Raw genomic sequence first — 21027 nt, 5'->3', positions numbered from 1 at the left:
CCCGCCGCCGCGCACCGTATAAAAGGGCCGGCGCACAAGTGGGCAAAGGGCAGTAGGAACTTTCTGCTGGGGTCTGGATTTGGAGCTCCAGGGTTGCGTCGGCCCCGTATGACCCCAAGCTAAGAACAAAAAAGAGACCCCAAAGAGTCTACATGTCTAATATTTAGACATGTTCAGCTTTGTGGATTCTCGGTCGCTGCTGTTGATAGCAGCGACTGTCCTACTCGCCCGCGGGCAAGGAGAGGAAGACAGTGAGTAGCGGGCGCTGGGTGATGCCCTCACCCCTCGGGACGCGGCTCTGGGGCTGGCACCGCCTCCGGGGGCACCCGGCCCGGCTGCCCTGGGCTGGGCGAGGAGCAGCTCGGGGTGGGCGTGCGGAGCGGAGAGAGGAATTGGGGGCGAAATAAGGAAAAGAGGGGGAAAAATGAGGAAAAAAATAGAGAAGAGGACCGGGGGGATTTGGGGTTGGGGGAAAAGGGGTTTAGGGGGCTCTGGGGGGTGAGGAGTCGGGGCGCCCTGCCAAGAGCGGGGAGGGAAGGAAGGGTGGAGAGGAGCCGGCGGGGAAGGAGGGAGACGGGACGAAGGGGAGGAGGAGGAGGAGGAGGAGGAGGCCGGGAAGGGAAAGGAAAGGGGGGAAAGAGCGCGGGAGAGACAAGAGGGGGGAGAAGAGGAGGGAGAGGGGGGGGCCCAGCCCCGGGATCTGCGAAAGCCATCAGGAAAGAATTAGAAAAGTCTCGGATGATTCATAAGCAAAATGTTTCGGCAGCCGGGGCAGCGGGGGCTGCCAGCGGCGCGGGCCGGGGGCACGGCCGGGGTCACCCCCCCGTGCCACGCCACGGCCGCCGTGCCCGCTGCCACCTGTGCCAGGGGCACTCGGGGGGACCCAGAGCGCCCAGCGCTTTTCGCCCATTTTTTTTTTCCTTTTTTGGTATTTTTTTGCCGTTTTTCTTAAATCCATTTTTAATTATTACTATTGTTTATTATTACTATCATCATTATGCATTCTGCACTGACAATGCCCATCCAGCATTTCCCATTCTCCATTCCCCATTCCCCGTCCTGCATTTCCCATTCTTCATTTTGCCTTCCCCATTCCCATTTCGCCTTTCTCTTTTTTTTTTTTCCTTCCCCAGAAGAATTTTGCAATTTCCATTTGCCTCTTTTTTTTAACATCCTTTTTTTTTTTTTTTACATTTTTTCCCTTTTTTTACATCATTTTCCCCCCCCTTTTTTTACATCCTGTTTTCCCCACGGTTTTTTTTACATCTTTTTTTTCCCTCTTTTTTTTTTTTTTTTACATCCTTTGCCCCCCCCTTTTTTTTTTTACATATTTTTTACGTTTTTTTTTTCTTTGCATTTTTTTGCCCCTTTTTTATTCTTTGCTTTTTTTTTTTTTTAATTTTTTTTAATTTTTTTTTTTAACATGGGGGGTGTTCCATGAGCTGACGCAGCCCCTCCCCACGCCAAGACCCTTCCCCACCGTGGGGCCACCCCCAGGCCTGGCCGCTCGCCCTTCCCTTCCCTCCCCTCCCTCTCCCCGCAGCCCCCGCCCGCCTCCGCTCCCCTTCCCGATCCCATCTGGCCCCATCCAGCCCCGTTCCGCCCGGATCCAATTTCACCCCAAACTCGGGGGCCCGCCCGTCCCGTCCCATCCGCGCCCCCCCAAACCCGCGGCTGCTGCCGGGGACCCCCCCACCCCATCACCCCATCCTCGGCGGGGTGTTTGCCTTGGCCCGGCCGGCCCGAGCGAGCGGCTGCGGGGATTTTTTTGTTTAAATTCCAGCCGATGTGGGAAGAGTTTATTGTGGAGCTTTTCCTGTGTCACCCGGCGCGCTGATGAGAACCAGATGAAGGGAGAAGCGCGGCGAGGGGGTGAGGGGAGCGGGGGGAGCTCCGGGCCGCCCCTCCTGACGCTTCCCGTCCCGTCGCAGTCCAAACCGGGAGCTGCATCCAGGATGGGCTCACGTACAACGACAAGGACGTGTGGAAGCCAGAACCGTGCCAGATCTGCGTCTGCGACAGCGGCAACATCCTGTGCGACGAGGTGATCTGCGAGGACACCTCCGACTGCCCCAACGCCGAGATCCCCTTCGGAGAGTGCTGCCCCATCTGTCCCGACACCGACGGTATCGCGACATCTGCCCCCCCCACCTCGGGGAGCGGCGGGCTCGGGGTCCCCCAGCCCGGGTTGTCTGGGTGTGGGGTGGGTGATGCTGAGCTGCTCTGAACCCCCTTTTTCCCCCCACAGCCTCCCCTGCCTACCCAGAAAATGCTGGAGTAGAGGTAAGGGCACCCCCCCAAAACGCAGCCCCACAAATTTAATCACAATCCCACCCCCGTATTTGGAGCCCCCCTTTTCTAACCTGTTCTGTCTCTGCTCCACAGGGTCCTAAAGGAGACCCCGGCCCCAAAGGAGACAGGGTGGGTGTGCGCCCCCCTCGGAGCCCCCTGCTCTGCAGGGACCCCAGTCCTGCTGGGTGTCCCCCCAATCCCATGGAGCTCACCCCAATCCCATGGAGCTCACCCCAATCCTGCTGGGGTCACCCCAATCCTACTGGGGTCACCCCAATCCTGCTGGGATTCACCTCAATCCCACTGGGCTCACCCTAATTCCCCACTGGGGGTCACCCCAATCCCCCACAGGGGCTCACCCCAGTCCTAATGGAGCTCACCCCAATCCCTCTGGGACTCACCCCGATCCTGCTGGGCTCACCCCGATCCTGCTGGCATCACTCTCATCCCACTGGGACTGCCCCCAATCCCCACTGGGGCTCACCCCAGTCCTGCTGGGGTTCACCCCAATCCCCCACAGAGGCTCATCCCCATCCCACAGGGGATCACCCCCATCCTGTTGGAGGTCACCCCATTTTCCCCCTGATCTCACCCCAATTTCCCCCTGGTCTCACCCCAATATCCCCCCGAGTCTCACCCCAATTTCCCCCTGATCTCACCCCGATTTCCCCCCAGTCTCACCCCAATTTCCCCCTGGGTCTCACCCCAATTTCCCCCCAGTCTCACCCCATTTCCCCCCAGTCTCACCCCAATTTCCCCCTGGGTCTCACCCCATTTTCCCCCCAGTCTCACCCCAATTTCCCCCTGATCTCACCCCATTTTCCCCCCGGGTCTCACCCCAATTTCCCCCCGGGTCTCACCCCAATTTCCCCCCGGGTCTCACCCCATTTTCCCCCCGGGTCTCACCCCAATTTCCCCCGGTCTCACGCTCTCTTCTCTCGGCAGGGACTGCCCGGCCCCCCCGGCAGAGATGGAATCCCCGGCCAGCCCGGCCTGCCCGGCCCCCCCGGCCCTCCCGGCCCCCCCCGGCCTCGGCGGGGTGAGTGTGGGGGGGTCCCTGGTGGCGCAGCCCCCCCTCCCCCGGGGGTCCCTGCCCCGCTCACCCCCCGCTCTCCCTCCCGCAGAACTTCGCTCCCCAGATGTCCTACGGATACGACGAGAAGGCCGGAGGCATGGCCGTGCCCGGGCCCATGGTGAGACATCGGGGACACTGGGGACATCAGGGACACTGGGGACATCGGGGACACTGGGGACATCGGGGACATCAGGGACACTGGGGACATCAGGGACATCAGGGACACCAGGGGCAGCTGGGCGAGGGGACAGGACAGGAGCGCTCCCTGTGCCGGTGATGTCACTGAGCACCTGGACACGGCAGGGATGGGGACAGGGATGGGGACAGGGATGGGTGACAGCAGAGACAGGGATGGGGACAAGGATGGGGACAGGGATGGGTGACAGCAGAGACAGGGATGGGGACAGGGATGGGGACAGTAGAGACAGGGATGGGGACAGGGATGGGGACAGGGATGGGGACAGGGATGGGGTGACAGCAGAGCCAGGGAATGTGTGGGGACAGGGACAGGGATGGGGACAAGGATGGGGTGACCACAGAGCCAGGGAATGTGTGGGGATTGGGACAGGGACAGAGTCAGGGACAGGGATGGGTGACAGCAGAGACAGGGATTGGAACAGGGACAGGGATGGGGACAGAGATGGGGTGACAGCAGAGACAGGGAATGTGTGGGGATTGGGACAGGGACAGAGTCAGGGACAGGTTGGTGATGGGGACAGGGATGGGGTGGCAATGGGGACAAGGAATGAGTGCAGGTGGGAACAGAGATGGACACGACGTTGGGGTGGCAGTGGGGACGGGCAATAGGGACAATGGCAATAGGGACAATGGGAACATGGCAATGGGGACAATGGGAACATGGCAATGGGGACATGGCAATAGGGGCAATGGGGACATGGCAAAAGGGGCAGGGATGGGGTGGCAATGGTGACAGGCCAAGGTCGGTGTTGGGGACAAGGAGCAGAGTGGGATAGGGTGGCAATGGGGACAGGGAGGGGGTGGCAATGGGATGGCTGGTGATGGGGACAGGGGATGGCTGGTGGTGAGGACAGGGGATGGCTGGTGATGGGGACAGGGGATGGCTGGTGGTGGGGACAGGGGATGGTCGGTGATAGGGACAGGGGATGGCTGGTGGTGGGGACAGGGGATGGCTGGTGGTGGGGACGGGGGATGGCTGGTGGTGGGGACAGGGCCAGGGTGACAAGGCACCTCTGCTGACACTTTCTCTTCTCCCCAGGGCCCAGCTGGTCCCCGTGGTCTCCCCGGCCCTCCCGGTGCTCCCGTGAGTGTCACCTCTTCCTTCCATTTGGGTTGGGGGACAAACAGCCCCCAGGGCCCCTCTGGGTGGTGGGGGGACAGGTCAGAGGGTGTCACACCCTTCGTGACAGCCACAGAAGCGCGTGGGGACACAGCCCTGGTGCCACCACACGGGGGGACACCACCGCTGCCACTGGGGGATCCAGGCCCAAACTCCTCACTTTCTGACCCATCTTTTCACCCTTTATTTTTTCTCCACAGGGTCCTCAAGGTTTCCAAGGTCCCCCTGGTGAACCTGGAGAGCCTGGTGCTTCTGTGAGTGCTGTCACCTGCTGATGTCCCCTGGGGATGGGGACACTGCCAGCCCTGGCTGTGGGGACACTGTCCCTGCTCTGGGATCCATGGCAGAGGGGTTGGCAGGGCCTGGCACTGCCTGTGGGTGACGGGGGGCAGCTGTCACCTGACCCCTGCCCTGCCTCTCTCCTAGGGTCCCATGGGCCCCCGAGGTCCCGCTGGCCCCCCTGGCAAGAACGGAGATGACGTAAGTGTCCTGTCCTTGGGGTCCCCCCCACTTTGGTGGCCCTGCCATCCCCCCCCCAAGGTGAGCAGGAGCTGCCTGGCTTGGGGACGTGCCACCACGGCCGTGTCCTTGTCCTCAGGGTGAAGCTGGCAAGCCTGGCCGCCCCGGAGAGCGGGGTCCCCCCGGCCCTCAGGTGAGACACACGGGGACACCCCCAGATGTCCCCCCGTTGGGGACAGGGCACTGTGGTGTGGGGACAGCCCCCCCAGCGCCTCCATCACCACCTCCTGTCTCCCCCAGGGTGCTCGGGGTCTGCCCGGAACCGCCGGCCTGCCAGGCATGAAGGGACACAGAGTGAGTCCCCTCCCCGTGCTGGTGACACTCAGGGGACAAAGGACCCCTGACTCCAAGCAGGGTCCCCTCCTGACCCCCCACCCCTTCTCTGTGCTGCCCTCCAGGGTTTCAGTGGTCTGGATGGTGCCAAGGGTGAGCCTGGACCTGCTGGCCCCAAGGTGAGGAGTGGTGGCAGCGTCACCGCTGTCCTGGCAATGTCACCGTGTCACTTCAGAGCAGCTCCCTCACGGTGTCCTTCCCTCCTTCCTTCCTCCCTAGGGAGAGCCCGGCAGCCCTGGAGAGAACGGAGCTCCTGGGCAGATGGTGAGTGCTGCACCGGGGGGGTCAGGGGGGTTCTGGCCAACAGGGGACAAGGATTGGGGTGACACCTGGTGGGGACACAGCTCCTCCTCAGGGATCCACAGGGAATGGGGTGGGAGGGCTTCAACCCCTTGGAAATGTCACAGCGGGGGCACAGGGATGGGAGGAGGCTCAGAAAGGGAGAAGCGTCCGTGCAGGTGACACAAACGTGTCCTGAACGTGTCCTGAACGTGTCCTGAACGTGTCCTTGTCCCCTCTCAGGGTCCTCGTGGTCTTCCCGGCGAGAGAGGCCGTCCCGGCCCGTCTGGCCCCGCTGTGAGTATCCGGGATGGGCAGGGCTGACACCCCTGCGCGGGCACGGGGCTCTGGAGGTCACCGGTGCCACCCGCGGCTGTCACTGACGCTGTCCCCTCTCCGCAGGGCGCTCGTGGCAATGACGGCGCTCCCGGCGCTGCCGGTCCCCCCGTGAGTACCCCCGACCCCACGGACCCTCCTGGGGAGGGGATCCCGCCCTGCTGCCCCATGGGGACCCTTGGCCGGGAGCCAGGGGGGCTCTGGGGGTCCCCTTGGGCTGGGATCCCCCTCTGAGCCGAGCCCTCTCTCCCCTTTAGGGTCCAACTGGTCCCGCTGGTCCCCCTGGCTTCCCCGGTGCCGCCGGTGCTAAGGTAGGGCCTGCCCGGTTCTGGGGGGCTGGGAGGGGCTGGGGGAGCGCTGGGCAGGGGAGGGGTCCTGGAGCATCCAGGCTGGCACCGCCTGGCACAGTGGCACCCGTGGGGACGTCCCCTGGGCGCCTGTCCCGGCTGTGTCGCCGCGGATGGAATCAGCCCCGGCGCTCACTGCTCTTCCTCCTCCTCCTCCTCTCCCTCCCCAGGGTGAGACCGGTCCCCAAGGAGCTCGTGGCAGCGAAGGTCCCCAGGGTGCTCGCGGTGAGCCCGGTCCCCCCGGCCCTGCTGGCGCCGCCGGTCCCGCCGTGAGTGACCCCCGCGGGCTCCCCTGTCCTTCGGCCTCGCGCGCCGCCAGCCCCGCCGTGACCCTCCTCTTCCTCCTTCTCTCCGCAGGGCAACCCCGGTGCTGACGGCCAACCCGGAGCCAAGGGCGCCACCGTGAGTGTCCCTCTCGCGTCCCCTCCCGCGCGGGGCAGGGAGGGCCGTGCCGCTCCCTCACGGCCCCGTGCGCCTCTTGCAGGGCGCTCCCGGCATCGCTGGCGCTCCCGGCTTCCCCGGTGCCCGCGGTCCCTCCGGCCCGCAGGGTCCCAGCGGCGCCCCCGGCCCCAAGGGTAACACCGTGAGTATCCCCGGGCTCCTCCGGGGGCTCCCCGCGGGCTGCGATCCCTTCCTGGAGCTGCCTCCGAGGTGTCCCCGGTCCGTGCCAGGCCCGGGTGGCACAGGGGGTGGCAGATGCCGCGCCCTTGTCCCCCCGAGGGTCCCTCTGCTCCTCGATCCGCCGTTAACCCTTTCCTCTCCTCTCTCCCCTGCAGGGCGAGCCCGGCGCTCCAGGCAACAAGGGTGACACCGGTGCCAAAGGCGAACCCGTGAGTGACCCCCCGATGTGTCCCTGGGGGCGCGGGCCCTGCTGGCCCCGACCCATCCCGGGGGTCTTCATCCCTCCGCGTCCTTCCCCAGGGTCCCGCTGGTGTCCAAGGTCCCCCCGGCCCCGCTGGAGAAGAAGGAAAGAGAGGAGCCCGTGGTGAGCCCGGCCCCGCTGGGCTGCCCGGCCCTGCTGGCGAGCGTGTGAGTAGCGACGTCCCTGTCCCCACCCTTACCATGTCTCTGTCCCTGTCCCCGTCCCCGCCATGTCCCCGTCCCCGTCCCCGCCATGTCCCTGTCCCCATCCCTGCCATGTCCCTGTCCCCATCCCTACCATGTCCCTGTCCCCACTCCTACCATGTCCCTGTCCCCACCCCTGCCATGTCCCTGTCCCCATCCCTGCCGTGTCCCCATCCCTGTCCCCATCCCTGCCATGTCCCTGTCCCCACCCTTACCATGTCCCTGTCCCCATCCCCGCCATGTCCCTGTCCCCACCCTTACCATGTCTCTGTCCTTGTCCCCATCCCTGCCGTGTTCCTGTCCCCGTCCCCGCCATGTCCCTGTCCCCACCCCTACCATGTCCCTGTCCCCATCCCTGCCATGTTCCCGTCCCCATCCCTGCCATGTCCCCGTCCCCATCCCCACCATGTCTCTGTCCCCACCCCTACCATGTCCCTGTCCCCACCCCCTGTGTCCAACGTGAACCCCCTGCGTGTTTGGGGACCCCGTGGTGCCACCCCCGGCCCCTTCATGCCGCTGCCGCTGGTGGCCATGTCCCTCCTCCCCTGGCCCCCCGATGTCCCCCCGTGTCCCCGCACTGACCCTGCCGTGTCCCCCTCACTCAGGGCGCTCCTGGCAGCCGCGGTTTCCCTGGCGCCGATGGCATCGCCGGTCCCAAGGTGGGTGTCCGCGTCCCTCTGTGGGACAAAGTGGCCTCAGCGTGGCCCTGGGGACTCTGCCCGCTGTCACCCGTGCCCGCACAGTGGCCGCGGCGGCTCCGAGTGGCCGCCACCCGCGGGGACACGGCTCTGTGCCGTCCCCGGGCGCTGTCCCTTCCCTGGGTCACCCCTGTCCCCCCTCCGCAGGGTCCCCCCGGCGAGCGCGGCTCCCCCGGCCCCGTCGGCCCCAAAGGATCTCCCGGTGAAGCTGGACGCCCCGGGGAACCCGGACTGCCCGGTGCCAAGGTGAGGTGGCACGGTGACACGGTGGCACGGTGGCACCGTGACCAGCACGGCCGCACGGCTGTCCCGCTCTCTGTGCCGGAGCCGCTCTCCAGGACGCTCCCGTTGTCCGGAGCATCCCCTGGCGGTGCTGAGCTCCTGACCCCGCTCCCGCTCCCCGCAGGGTCTCACTGGAAGCCCCGGCAGCCCCGGTCCCGACGGCAAGACCGGCCCTCCTGTAAGTTGTCCCCGCCGCTGTCCCCGCCGCTGTCCCCTCCCGCCCCGGCTCTCCAGGGCCCGGCTAAAGCAGCTCTGGCTCCTCCCGACAGGGTCCCGCTGGACAAGACGGGCGGCCCGGCCCCCCCGGCCCCCCCGGAGCCCGAGGCCAGGCCGGCGTGATGGGATTCCCCGGTCCCAAAGGTGCTGCGGTGAGTGCCACCCATCCCCGAGGCCGCCCTGCCCTCCGGGGACACACCTGGGACCTGTCCCCGTGCCCGGTGTCACCACGGGCTCATCCCGCTCTGGTTTTAGGGCGAACCCGGCAAACCCGGCGAGAGAGGAGCTCCCGGTCCCCCCGGAGCTGTGGTGAGTGTGGGGTGTCCGGGAGGGGGGTGACAAGGGAGGGTGAGAGGTGACAGAGAGGGTCACAGTGGGGTGGGGTGGCAGGGAGGGTGACAGGGAAGGTGACAGGGAGCATCACCCCATGATAGTGTGACAGGGAGGGTGACAGAGAGGGTCACAGTGGTGTGGGGTGGAAGGGAGGGTGACAAGGAGAGTGACAAGGAGCGTCACCCCATGACAGGGTGACAGAGAGGGTGACAAGGATCGTCACCCCATGACAGGGTGACAGAGAGGGTGACAAGGAGCATCACCCCATGACAGGGTGACAGAGAGGGTGACAAGGAGCATCACCCCATGACAGGGTGACAGAGAGGGCCGGCCTGGCACGGACCAGCTCGCTGGGGTGAAATGGGGTTGTGGGGTGTGAATGGGGTGGGAATGAGCTGTGAATGCGGGGTGAGGGCTCCGGCAGCCAGGGCAGGCTCCGGGGGGCCCGAGGCCGTGGCGGGATGAGGTGTTCAGGATCCCTGCCCGGTGTTTGGGATCCCTGCCCGGTGTTCGGGATCTCAGCCCGGTGTTTGGGATCCCTGCCCGGTGTTCGGGATCCCGGCCCGGTGTTAGGGATCCCGGCCCGGTGTTTGGGATCCCGGCCCGGTGTTCGGGATCCCGGCCCGGTGTTTGGGGTCCCGGCCCGGTGTTTGGGGTCCTGTCCCGGTGTTCGGGCTCCCGGCCCGGGCAGCTCTCCGCGGTGTCTCCCGGCCTTCGAAGGATCCCGCGGCCCCCGCCCAGGCTCTCGGCTCGCTCTGAGCTCCCTCCTCTCCCTCCTCCCCAGGGCCCCGCTGGCAAAGACGGTGAAACCGGTGCCCAAGGTCCCCCCGGCCCCACCGTGAGTATCCCCCGGCCCGCGGCCACCCCCGGCCACGCCCGGCCCCCGGCCCGGGGCCTCGGGAGCCACCGGCGCCCCTCCATGGCCGTGCTGTGTCCCCCAGGGTCCCGCTGGAGAACGAGGTGAACAAGGTCCCGCTGGTGCTCCCGGCTTCCAGGTGAGGGCTGTCCCCTCCCCGGCAGGGGGACGAAGCACCCAGAGCACGGGTGGCACTGCCATTGTCCCCTCCGTGGTGGCTCACGGCTCCTCTTCTTCCTCCCCAGGGTCTGCCCGGCCCCGCTGGTCCCCCTGGTGAGGCTGGCAAGCCTGGTGAGCAGGTGAGTGTGGGCACTGGGGACCCTCCTGTCCCCTCCCCATCGTCCCTGTCCCATCCCCATCGTCCCTGTCCCATCCCCATCGCCCCTGTCCTCTCCCCATCGCCCCTGTCCCATCCCCATCGTCCCTGTCCCCTCCCCATCGCCCCTGTCCCCATCACACTGGGGCTGCTGCTGCTGCTGGGGTCCCCCCAGGGCACCCCCAGGTGCTCCATGGCAGCAATGGGAGCGCCAGCCCTGCCCAGGGAATGAGGGACTCCTGGGCCACCCCCTCTGCCGGTCCCTGGTGCCACTCGTTCGCCTCTAACTTGTCACCCTGTCCCTCCCTCTCAGGGTGTGCCCGGAGACGCTGGAGCCCCCGGTCCCGCCGGTGCCAGGGTAAGCTGAACCCCCATCTGCCCCCAAGCCTGGGCACCCCAAAATGCCCCGCACAGCCCCTGATGGGCCTGCCCTGTGCCACCTCCCCAGGGTGAGAGAGGATTCCCCGGAGAGCGCGGTGTCCAAGGTCCCCCCGGTCCCCAAGGTCCCCGCGGCGCTAACGGCGCTCCCGGTAACGATGGTGCTAAGGTAGGTGCCAGCCGGGCGTGGCGCTGTGCCCGGCCCGTGGGGCACAGCCGGGGGGCGGCCGGGCTGGGTTTGCTGGGCCCGGATGTCGCTAATCCCCCTCTGCCTCCCCGCAGGGCGATGCTGGAGCTCCCGGAGCCCCCGGGAACCAGGGCCCCCCCGGTCTGCAGGGAATGCCCGGAGAGCGCGGTGCTGCCGGCCTGCCAGGCGCCAAGGGTGACAGAGTGCGTGTCCCCAGAGCCCTCGTGTGCCCAAAGCCTGCTGTGCCCCTCGGTGACCTGCTCCCCACCACCCCTGTGCCCCCTCAGCTTCCCCTTGGGGCTGGGTGTGCCCTGAGCTGAGGCCGGTGGGCAGCAGTGTCCTGGGCAAGGGATGCTCTGTGCCACTTCTGTCCCCATCCACTGGGGCAAGGGATGCTCTGTGCCACCTCTGTCCCCATCCCGTGGGGCAAGGGATGCTCTGTGCCACCTCTGTCCCCATCCACTGGGGCAGGGGATGCTCTGTGCCACCTCTGTCCCCATCCACTGGGGCAGGGGATGCTCTGTGCCACCTCTGTCCCCATATCGTGGGGCAGGGGATGCTCTGTGCCACCTCTGTCCCCATCCACTGGGGCAAGGGATGCTCTGTGCCACCTCTGTCCCCATCCATTGGGGCAGGGGATGCTCTGTGCCACCTCTGTCCCCATCCATTGGGGCAAGGGATGCTCTGTGCCACCTCTGTCCCCATATCGTGGGGCAGGGGATGCTCTGTGCCACCTCTGTCCCCATCCCTTGGAGCAGGGGATGCTCTGTGCCACCTCTGTCCCCATCCATTGGGGCAGGGGATGCTCTGTGCCACCTCTGTCCCCATCCCTTGGGGCAGGGGATGCTCTGTGCCACCTCTGTCCCCATTCCTTAGAGCAGGGGATGCTCTGTGCCACGTCTGTCCCCATCCACTGGGGCAGAAAATGCTCTGTGCCACCTCTGTCCCCATCCCTTGGGGCAGGGGATGCTCTGTGCCACCTCTGTCCCCATCCATTGGAGCAGGAAATGCTCTGTGCCACCTCTGTCCCCATCCCTTGGAGCAGGGGATGCTCTGTGCCACCTCTGTCCCCACCCCATGGGGACAATCCCTCTCTGAGAGCCCAGCTCTTGTGAGGAGGAGGAGGATGAGGATGGTCCCAGCCCATCCCAGGGAGGATGAAGAACCGGGGATGTCTCAGTGCAGAGAGGGGTGACCCCCCCAGGACCTGTCCCCGTAACTCCCCTTTGTCCCTCCCTCAGGGTGACCCCGGTCCCAAAGGTGCTGATGGTGCTCCTGGCAAGGACGGTCTCCGAGGCCTGACCGGTCCCATCGGCCCCCCCGGCCCTGCTGGTGCTCCTGGTGACAAGGTGGGGACATCCCGCAGGGACAGCCGTGTCCAGGCCCTCGCTGCCACCCCCTCTCCACAGCCCTGATCCCTTTCCTCTCTTGTCTCCAGGGTGAAGCCGGTCCCCCCGGCCCTGCTGGTCCCACTGGTGCCCGTGGTGCTCCCGTGAGTGTCCCCCACGCTCGGCGATGGCCCTGCCACTCCTCGGTGGCCCTGGTGGCCCCGGTGGCCCTGGTGGCCCTGGTGGCCGTGTCCCCATCCCGTCTCACGCCGTTCCCTCCCCTCTCCTGCAGGGTGACCGCGGCGAGCCCGGCCCTCCCGGTCCTGCTGGATTTGCTGGCCCCCCTGTAAGTGTGACAGACCACCCCCCCCAGCCCGGGGGTCCATGCTGCCCCCCCCAGGGTGGCTCTGAGCCCCCCGGGCTCACCCTGTCCCCGTGTCCCCCCCCCTCAGGGCGCTGACGGCCAGCCTGGTGCTAAAGGTGAAACTGGGGATGCTGGAGCCAAGGGTGACGCCGGTCCCCCCGGCCCTGCTGGCCCCACTGGTGCTCCTGGACCTGCTGTGAGTGCCCCCCCTGAGCCCCCCAGAGCCCGGGCTGCGGCCCCGCGGCTCAGCTCACCCCTCTCCTCCTCCTCTTCCTCCTCTTCCTCCCGCCCAGGGTGCTGTTGGTGCTCCCGGTCCCAAAGGTGCTCGCGGCAGCGCTGGACCCCCTGTGAGTACCGGTCCTGTGGGGAGTTTGGGGGCGTTGGGGGAGTTTGGGGGCACCCCCGGGGGTGGGAACAGCCCCGAGGGGCTTTAATTCTGCCTCTGCTCCCCCCACACCGTGGGGCACCCCCAGCCCTGCGCCCCCAAAACCTTCTGGGGATGGCACCAGAGTGGGGCGCTGCCTTTACAACACCCCTTTACAATTTGGGGGGTCGCCTTTACACCCCCCCGAATCAGCCCCCCGGGTGGGCTCTGCTCTGCCCACCAGCCCTGGGGTTCCCCTGGACCCCTGGCCCTCGGGGTCCAGCCCCACTGACGCAGCTCTGCTCCCTCCCAGGGTGCTACTGGTTTCCCTGGTGCTGCTGGAAGAGTTGGACCCCCCGGCCCCTCTGTGAGTACCCCTGGGGGGAGATGGGGGGCTGGGGATGGGGACAGGGGAGGGGACGAACTGGGGACAGGAGGTACTGGGGACATGGGGACGGGAGGCACTGGGGACACAGGGTAAGAGGCACTGGGGACATGGGGAGGGGAGGCACTGGGGACATGGTGACAGGAGGTGCTGGGGACAGGAGGGGTGGAGACAGGAGGCTCTGGAGACACAGGACATGAGGTACTGGGGACATGGGGACAGGAGCCACTGGGGACAGGAGCCACTGGGGAAATGGGGACAGGAAGCACTGGGGACATGGGGATAGGAAGCCCTGGGGACATGGGGACAGGAGGCAATGGGGTCAGGGGACAGGAGGCACTGGGGACATGGGGATGGGAAGCACTGGGGACATGGGACGAGAGGCAGTGGGGACAGGAGGCACTGGGGACATGGGGACAGGAGGCACTGGGGACATGGGGATGGGAAGCCCTGGGGACACAGGGTAAGAGGCACTGGGGACATGGGGATGGGAAGCACTGGGGACAGGAGGCACTGGGGACAGGGGACAGGAGGCGCTGGGGACATGGACGGGAGGCGCTGGGCACCGTCCCGGTGCTGCACGTGGCCGCCCTGTCCCACTTGGCCCCGGGACAGCCCTGGCCGCCCTTCAGCTGGCAGCGAGGGGGTCCCGGCCTGACGGCGCCGCCTCCCCCGCCCCGTGCAGGGTAACATCGGCCTGCCCGGCCCGCCCGGCCCCGCCGGCAAGGAGGGCGGCAAAGGACCCCGCGGTGAGACCGGCCCCGCCGGCCGCCCCGGAGAGCCGGGACCCGCCGGGCCCCCCGGTCCCCCCGGCGAGAAAGGAGCCCCCGGTGCTGACGGTCCCATCGTGAGTCCCCCCCTGCCCGGATCTCTGTGCTCGTCGCCGCCTCTCGCTGTCCCCTCCGCGGGGACGGGGAGGTGACACCGGGGCTGTCCCCGCTGAGGCGCCGTTTGTCCCCGCAGGGCGCTCCCGGCACTCCCGGACCCCAAGGTATCGCCGGCCAGCGCGGTGTGGTCGGTCTGCCCGGCCAGAGAGGCGAGCGAGGCTTCCCTGGGCTGCCCGGCCCCTCCGTGAGTATCGGGGGGCTCCGGGGACCCGCAGGCTCTGTCACCCCCCCGGGGTGGCTCTGTGACAGCGTCTGAGCCCCAGCTGTGTCCCCCCGCAGGGTGAACCCGGCAAACAAGGCCCCTCCGGCTCTCCCGGTGAGCGCGGCCCCCCCGGCCCCATGGGCCCCCCTGGCCTGGCTGGACCCCCTGGAGAAGCTGGACGTGAGGTGAGCACCCATGGTCACCGTGGGGCTGGGGGCACGGACCCCGTGCTGATGGGGGGCTGTGAGATCCCCCCCGTGCTGATGGGGGGCTGTGAGACCCCCCGGTGCTGAGGATGTGCTGATGGGGGGCTGTGAGATCCCCCCCGTGCTGAGGATGTGCTGATGGGGGGCTGTGAGACCCCCCGGTGCTGATGGGGGGCTGTGAGACCCCCCGGTGCTGATGGGGGGCGGTTGGACCTCCCGTGAGCCCCCCACCCTAACGAGGGTCTCTGCCCCCCATAGGGTGCCCCCGGTGCTGAAGGTGCCCCCGGCCGTGACGGTGCTGCTGGTCCCAAGGTGAGTGGGCTCTGAGGGGTGTGGGAGGGGTGATGGGGTTGTGCTGGCCCGCACTGACCTCTCCTCTTCCTCCTCTTCCTCCTCCTCCTCCTCCTCGCAGGGTGATCGTGGCGAGACCGGCCCCGCCGGCCCCCCTGGTGCTCCCGGTGCCCCCGGTGCCCCCGGCCCCGTCGGCCCTGCTGGCAAGAACGGAGATCGCGGTGAGACCGTAAGTGATGCTCTGCCCGGAGCCCCCTGGCACCCCCCGGCCCCAGGACACCCAGAAAGGACCCAGCTCTGGGGTCTGGCCCCGGGCTCAGCTCCTGATGCTGCTAGGAGCTTCCCTGGCAGGCAGAGGTGTCACCACCACCCTGCAATGGGTGATCTCAGAGGTGTCACCACCACCCTGCAATGGGTGATCTCAGAGGTGCCACCACCACCCTGCAATGGGTGATCTCAGAGGTGTCACCACCACCCTGCAATGGGTGATCTCAGAGGTGCCACCACCACCCTGCAATGGGTGATCTCAGAGGTGCCACCACCACCCTGCAATGGGTGACTTCAGAGGTGCCACCACCACCCTGCAAAGGGATTTCAGAGGTGCCACCACCACCCTGCAATGGGTGATCTCAGAGGTGCCACCACCACCCTGCAAAGGGATTTCAGAGGTGTCACCACCACCCTGCAATGGGTGATCTCAGAGATGCCACCACCACCCTGCAAAGGGATCTCAGAGGTGCCACCACCACCCTGCAAAGGGATCTCAGAGGTGTCACTGCCCCCTCGGGGTCCCCAAGCCTCTCAGGGTGGTTCTGCCCCAAGGCAGCAGCAGGAGGTGCAGGGTGCTCTAACCTGTCCCCTTCTCTCCTGTGCCAGGGTCCCCAAGGTCCCGCTGGCCCCCCTGGTCCTGCTGGTGCTCGTGGTCCTGCTGTAAGTGATGCTCTGCTCTGCTCCGTCCCCCTCGGTGCCTCTGTGTGCCCACAGGCGTGGGGACAGCGATTGGCCAGCGCTGCACTCAACTCATCTTCCTCCTCCTCTTCCTCCTCCTGCAGGGTCCCCAAGGTCCCCGTGGTGACAAAGGTGAAACCGGTGAACAGGGTGACAGAGGCATGAAGGGTCACAGAGGCTTCTCCGGTCTCCAGGGCCCACCTGGTCCTCCCGTAAGTCCTGCGGGGTGACGGTGACCCTGCCACACGTCCTGGGGACAGCACGGGCTGCTGATGTCACCTCTGATGTCACCTCTGATGTGGCCTCTTCTTCTTCCTCCTCCACTGCCGCAGGGCTCTCCTGGTGAACAAGGTCCTTCTGGTGCTTCTGGTCCCGCCGGTCCCCGAGTGAGTCCTGGGATGAGCTGTGACATCTGGACACGGCTGTGACACCGTGGGGAGGGCAGGGGGGTCCCCATGGGATTCCTGCAGGGTTTGGGGTCGGGGCTGGAGGCTCTGCCAGGTCCCCATGGCCATTGGGATTCCTGCAGGGTTTGGGGTATTGGTTGGAGGCTCTGCTGGGTCCCCATGGCCATTGGGATTCCTGTAGGGTTTGGGATATTGGTTGGAGGCTCTGCCAGGTCCCCATGGCCATTGGGATTCCTGCAGGGTTTGGGGTCGGGGCTGGAGGCTCTGCTGGGTCCCCACAGCCATTGGGATTCCTGCAGGGTTTGGGGTATTGGTTGGAGGCTCTGCTGGGTCCCCATGGCCATTGGGATTCCTGTAGGGTTTGGGATATTGGTTGGAGGCTCTGCCAGGTCCCCATGGCCATTGGGATTCCTGCAGGGTTTGGGGTCGGGGCTGGAGGCTCTGCTGGGTCCCCACAGCCATTGGGATTCCTGCAGGGTTTGGGGTATTGGTTGGAGGTTCTGCTGGGTCTCCACGGCCATTGGGATTCCTGCAGGGATTGGGGTTGGGGCTGGAGGCTCTGCCAGGTCCCCACGGCCATTGGGATTCCTGCAGGGTTTGGGATATTGGTTGGAGGCTCTGCTGGGTCCCCATGGCCATTGGGATTCCTGCAGGGTTTGGGGTCGGGGCTGGAGGCTCTGCCGGCTTTGCACCACCACGCTCACTCTTCTCTCCCACCCCACAGGGTCCCCCTGGCTCCGCTGGTGCTGCCGGCAAGGACGGTCTGAACGGGCTGCCCGGCCCCATCGGTCCCCCCGGCCCCCGCGGCCGCACCGGCGACGTCGGTCCCGTCGTACGTCCCGAACCCAACCGAACCCTCCCGTCGCCGCCCGCCTCCAGCGCCCGCTCTTCCGTCACCATCCTCCTCCTCTCCTCCTCCCGCAGGGTCCCCCCGGCCCCCCCGGGCCCCCCGGTCCTCCCGGCCCTCCCAGCGGCGGCTTCGACTTCAGCTTCCTGCCGCAGCCGCCCCAGGAGAAGGCGCACGACGGCGGCCGCTACTACCGGGCCGACGACGCCAACGTGATGCGCGACCGCGACCTGGAGGTGGACACCACCCTCAAGAGCCTGAGCCAGCAGATCGAGAACATCCGCAGCCCCGAGGGCACCCGCAAGAACCCCGCCCGCACCTGCCGTGACCTCAAGATGTGCCACGGCGACTGGAAGAGCGGTGGGTGTCCCCGCGGTCCCCTCCGGGCTGTCACTGCGTCCCCGTCCCCTCTGCTGCTCCTCAGCTCTGTCCTTCTGTCCTGTCTCTCCTGTGTGCCCTCCCCTCCATCCTCCTCCTGTCCCTCTCCTGTTTCTCCCCCTCTTCTTCCTCTTTTCCTGCTCCACCCCCAGCTCCCTCCTTTGCCTTCCTCACCTCCTTCCTCATCTCCCAGGGCCGCTCCTCATCCTCCTCCTTCCTCCCTTCATCCTCAGCATCCCCCAGCCCCTGTCCTCACCCATCCTTCCATCCTCTGCTCTTCACCTCCATTCTCCATCTCCTGTGGCTGTTCCTCATCCTCATCCTTCAGCCCTCCTGGCTCTTCCTCACCTGTTCTCTCCTGGATTCTCCTCACCTCCATTACCTGGTTGTTCCTCACCTGCTCCATCCCCCCTGGTTGTTCCTCACCTGTTCCATCCCCCCTGGTTGTTCCTCACCTGTTCCATCTCTCTGGCTGCTCCTCAGCTCCATTCTCCATCTCCTGGGGCTGTTCCTCACCTTCATCCTTCATCCCTGCTGGTTGTTCCTCTCCCCCATCTCCCTGGCTGTCCTTCCCCTGTTCCCTCACGGCTGTTCCTCCGTCCCATCCCCTGCCTGTCCCTGTCCCCACCACCCTCCCTGCCCCTCTGCTGACCTGTCTCTGTCCCCTCAGGCGAGTACTGGATCGACCCCAACCAAGGCTGCAACCTGGACGCCATCAAGGTCTTCTGCAACATGGAGACGGGCGAGACGTGCGTGTACCCGACGCAGGCGTCCGTCGCCCGCAAGAACTGGTACCTCAGCAAGAACCCCAAGGAGAAGAAACACGTCTGGTTCGGCGAGGCCATGAGCGACGGCTTCCAGGTGGGCTCGGGGGCCACCAGGGGGTGGAGGGGACGAGGAGCCCGGAAGGGTTCCGTTGTGACCGACGTCCCCTCGCGCAGTTCGAGTACGGCGGCGAGGGCTCCGACCCGGCCGACGTGGCCATCCAGCTGACCTTCCTGCGCCTCATGGCCACCGAGGCCTCGCAGAACGTCACCTACCACTGCAAGAACAGCGTGGCCTACATGGACCAGGCCAGCGGCAACCTGAAGAAGGCCTTGCTGCTGCAGGGCGCCAACGAGATCGAGATCCGCGCCGAGGGCAACAGCCGCTTCACCTACGGCGTCACCGAGGACGGCTGCACGGTGAGTGACGGGGATGGCGGTGGCGTCGGGGACACGCTGGGGACGGGGAGTGACCGCGGTGTCCCCACAGAGTCACACGGGCGCCTGGGGCAAGACAGTCATCGAGTACAAGACGACGAAGACCTCGCGCCTGCCCATCATCGATTTGGCTCCTATGGACGTCGGCGCTCCGGACCAGGAATTCGGCATCGACATCGGCCCCGTCTGCTTCTTGTAACCCCGGACGCCCCACGCGTGACAGGAGAGAGTAATAATAATAATGATAAAAATAATAATAAAAAAAACACCAAAAAAAAAAAAACCTGCCAAAAAAAAAAAAACCCAAAAAAAAAAAAAGGAGAAAATTTCACATGGACTTTTTTTGAATTTGTGTCGGTTTCTATCCAGCGTCTCTAAAACAACTCCGGTTGCGTTGCCGTAAGAGGAAAAACCTCAAAAACCCTCTCAAAAAAAAAAAAAAAAAAAAAAAAAAAAGCATTCAACCCCCCCTAAAAGATACTAAAAAAACCAAATAAATGACTTTTTCAAACAAAATCACCAGGAAGTGGGTTCGCTTGCTTGCCCCCCCTCATTCCTCAGCCCCGGAGATGGCAAAGCTCAGCTCCCCAAAGGGTCCCCGAGCCCCCCGGGACCCCCAGGCCCCCTCCCCGCCAGCCCCTTTGCTTCTTGCATCTCATTAGAATTTTAATTTTTGCTGCGAGGAAGATGTTGAACTCCTGGCTATAATTTGCTTTTTCTCCCTTGTTTTCCCTCTTTCTCTCCCCTCTCCTCTTTATTTTTTATTTGGATAATGCTGATTTTGAGTTCTCTCGATTTCCTTTTGTTCTGGTTATTTTTTATCGTGTTTTTTTTTTTTTCCTGTTTTGTTTTGTTTTGTCCGTTGTTTGTTGTTCATTTTATTTTTATTCAGGCAGCAAAACCAATTCACTCCCAAGCCACGGAGCAGCTCCGGCCCTGCGCTGACGCCCCTGTCCGGATGGCTACCTCACCACTCTCGGGGTGTTTCATTGTCTTTTTGAGTCTGAATTTTGGGGTTCTTTTTGTTTTTATTTAGCTTCGTTTGGAGCTTTTCAGCCGTGCCGGGACTTTCCTGCCAGGTTCAGAGCAAAGGTGCTAATTTCCCCCCATCATATTCCCCCCCTTTTTTCTCTTTGGTTGCTCTGTTGTTCTCTCATTTTGATTTTTCCTTTGGAGGTTTTTTTCCCTCGGGATTTTTATCCTGGTTTTTGGTTCGTTTTTTTTTTTTAATTATTATTTTTAAATATTCTCTTTAATTTTGGCCCCGGAACACCCAACCCCGGGACCGCCTGGTGCTACAACCTCCAAAGAGGTCTCAGCTTGCTCTGTTTTAATTCCCCTCTATTTTATGCTTTATTTCCCTCCTGTTTTTTGCTGCTCAGCTCCACTGGGGAATTTTCCAAAGGTGCTATTCCCTCCCCTCACCTCCACCTCCGACACCCCACCAGCAAATCCCGCAGAACAAGAGGCACCGAATTCCGAGGGAAAAAGGAATAAATCGATTTTCCAGGTCGAGCAGGTGGAACTTCAGCTCTGCTCTCATCTTCCAGCAGCTTTTTTCCATCCATCCATCCATCCATCCTTCCATCCATCATCCATCCATCCTTCCATCCATCATCCATCCATCCCTGCATCCTCCCCGGGCACGGAGGGCCACGAACCCACTCCCTTTGCCAAGCCCAGCTCTGGCATTTCCCCGGGTTTTGTACCTACTTTGTATAATGTATTATAATAATAACTAATTAATTAAGTAATTAATAATTTTAAAGCGGTTTGGGGGTTTTCTTAATTTTCTTTTTTTTTTTTTTTTTTTTTTTTCGAAAATGGATATTATTATTTTTATTTTTTTTTTTCTTTCTCTGACTGCTGAAATAAAGGCATGTGAAATGATCCAACCAACCTCGGGCTGCTCTCTGCTGCTCTCGGGGGGCTCGGGGGGGGTGTCCTGATGGGCGATGTTGGGAACTCCTCCTCCCCGATCCCGCTCTCGTCCCGTCCGATCCCGCTCTGCTCCCGGCGAGTTCTGCGCTCCGCTCCTTGCCCGTCCTCCCTCCTCCTCCTCCTCTTCCTCCTCCTCCTCCTGTCCCAGCCCCCCCAGCCCGGGATGGGGGGGGGGGAGGAAGGAAGGGGAGGGGGTTGGGATGGGCTGGGGGGGGCAGGGACCCTCACTGGGGAGGGGTCTGTGTCCCCAGATAGGGAGGGGAGGAAGGGCTGGGGACATTGAGGGGGCTCAGATCAGAGCGAGCCCTGAAAGGGAGAGCTGGGGAGGGGGTGGGCACAAAGAGACCCCCCCCCAAAATTGGGGCAGAGGGGTGAGGGGCTGGCCCGGTGTGGGGGTGCCCCGCTATGAGCCCATCCCTGCCCCTCAGTGCCCCCCATCCCTGCCCC

General features: G+C 64.5%; 1 protein-coding gene across 1 annotated transcript; it reads left to right on the top strand.

Moving 5' to 3' along the window:
- Positions 1 to 20538, top strand: COL1A1 (collagen type I alpha 1 chain). Its single transcript, XM_063179053.1, has 47 exons — positions 1 to 251; positions 1932 to 2126; positions 2249 to 2283; positions 2386 to 2421; positions 3238 to 3345; positions 3417 to 3485; positions 4605 to 4649; positions 4886 to 4939; positions 5112 to 5165; positions 5284 to 5337; positions 5445 to 5498; positions 5603 to 5656; positions 5757 to 5801; positions 6060 to 6113; positions 6219 to 6263; positions 6410 to 6463; positions 6670 to 6768; positions 6857 to 6901; positions 6984 to 7082; positions 7276 to 7329; positions 7421 to 7528; positions 8170 to 8223; positions 8410 to 8508; positions 8669 to 8722; positions 8814 to 8912; positions 9016 to 9069; positions 9878 to 9931; positions 10035 to 10088; positions 10195 to 10248; positions 10579 to 10623; positions 10714 to 10812; positions 10926 to 11033; positions 12072 to 12179; positions 12269 to 12322; positions 12451 to 12504; positions 12611 to 12718; positions 12816 to 12869; positions 13200 to 13253; positions 13957 to 14118; positions 14235 to 14342; positions 14438 to 14545; positions 14825 to 14878; positions 14979 to 15047; positions 17137 to 17419; positions 18108 to 18298; positions 18379 to 18621; positions 18692 to 20538. Exons 1-47 carry the CDS (start codon positions 170 to 172, stop codon positions 18836 to 18838), a joined length of 4014 nt encoding a protein of 1337 aa, XP_063035123.1. The 5' UTR covers positions 1 to 169; the 3' UTR covers positions 18839 to 20538.
- The last annotated feature ends 489 nt before the right edge of the window (positions 20539 to 21027 follow it).

Source organism: Melospiza melodia, chromosome 30 (genome assembly GCF_035770615.1).
Source record: "Melospiza melodia melodia isolate bMelMel2 chromosome 30, bMelMel2.pri, whole genome shotgun sequence".
NCBI lineage: Eukaryota > Metazoa > Chordata > Aves > Passeriformes > Passerellidae > Melospiza > Melospiza melodia.
Note: the sequence above shows the minus strand (reverse complement) of the source record. Positions and strands in the feature narration are given on the sequence as shown.

Bases quoted from the DNA above. Each gene is read 5' to 3' on its own strand.
- COL1A1 (XM_063179053.1), top strand. From the start codon at position 170: ATGTTCAGCTTTGTGGATTCTCGGTCGCTGCTGTTGATAGCAGCGACT. The intron at 5,338-5,444 runs GTGAGACACACG...TGTCTCCCCCAG, and splicing joins GGGGTCCCCCCGGCCCTCAG to GGTGCTCGGGGTCTGCCCGG. The intron at 15,048-17,136 runs GTCGGCCCTGCT...CTCCTCCCGCAG, and splicing joins CCCCCGGTGCCCCCGGCCCC to GGTCCCCCCGGCCCCCCCGG.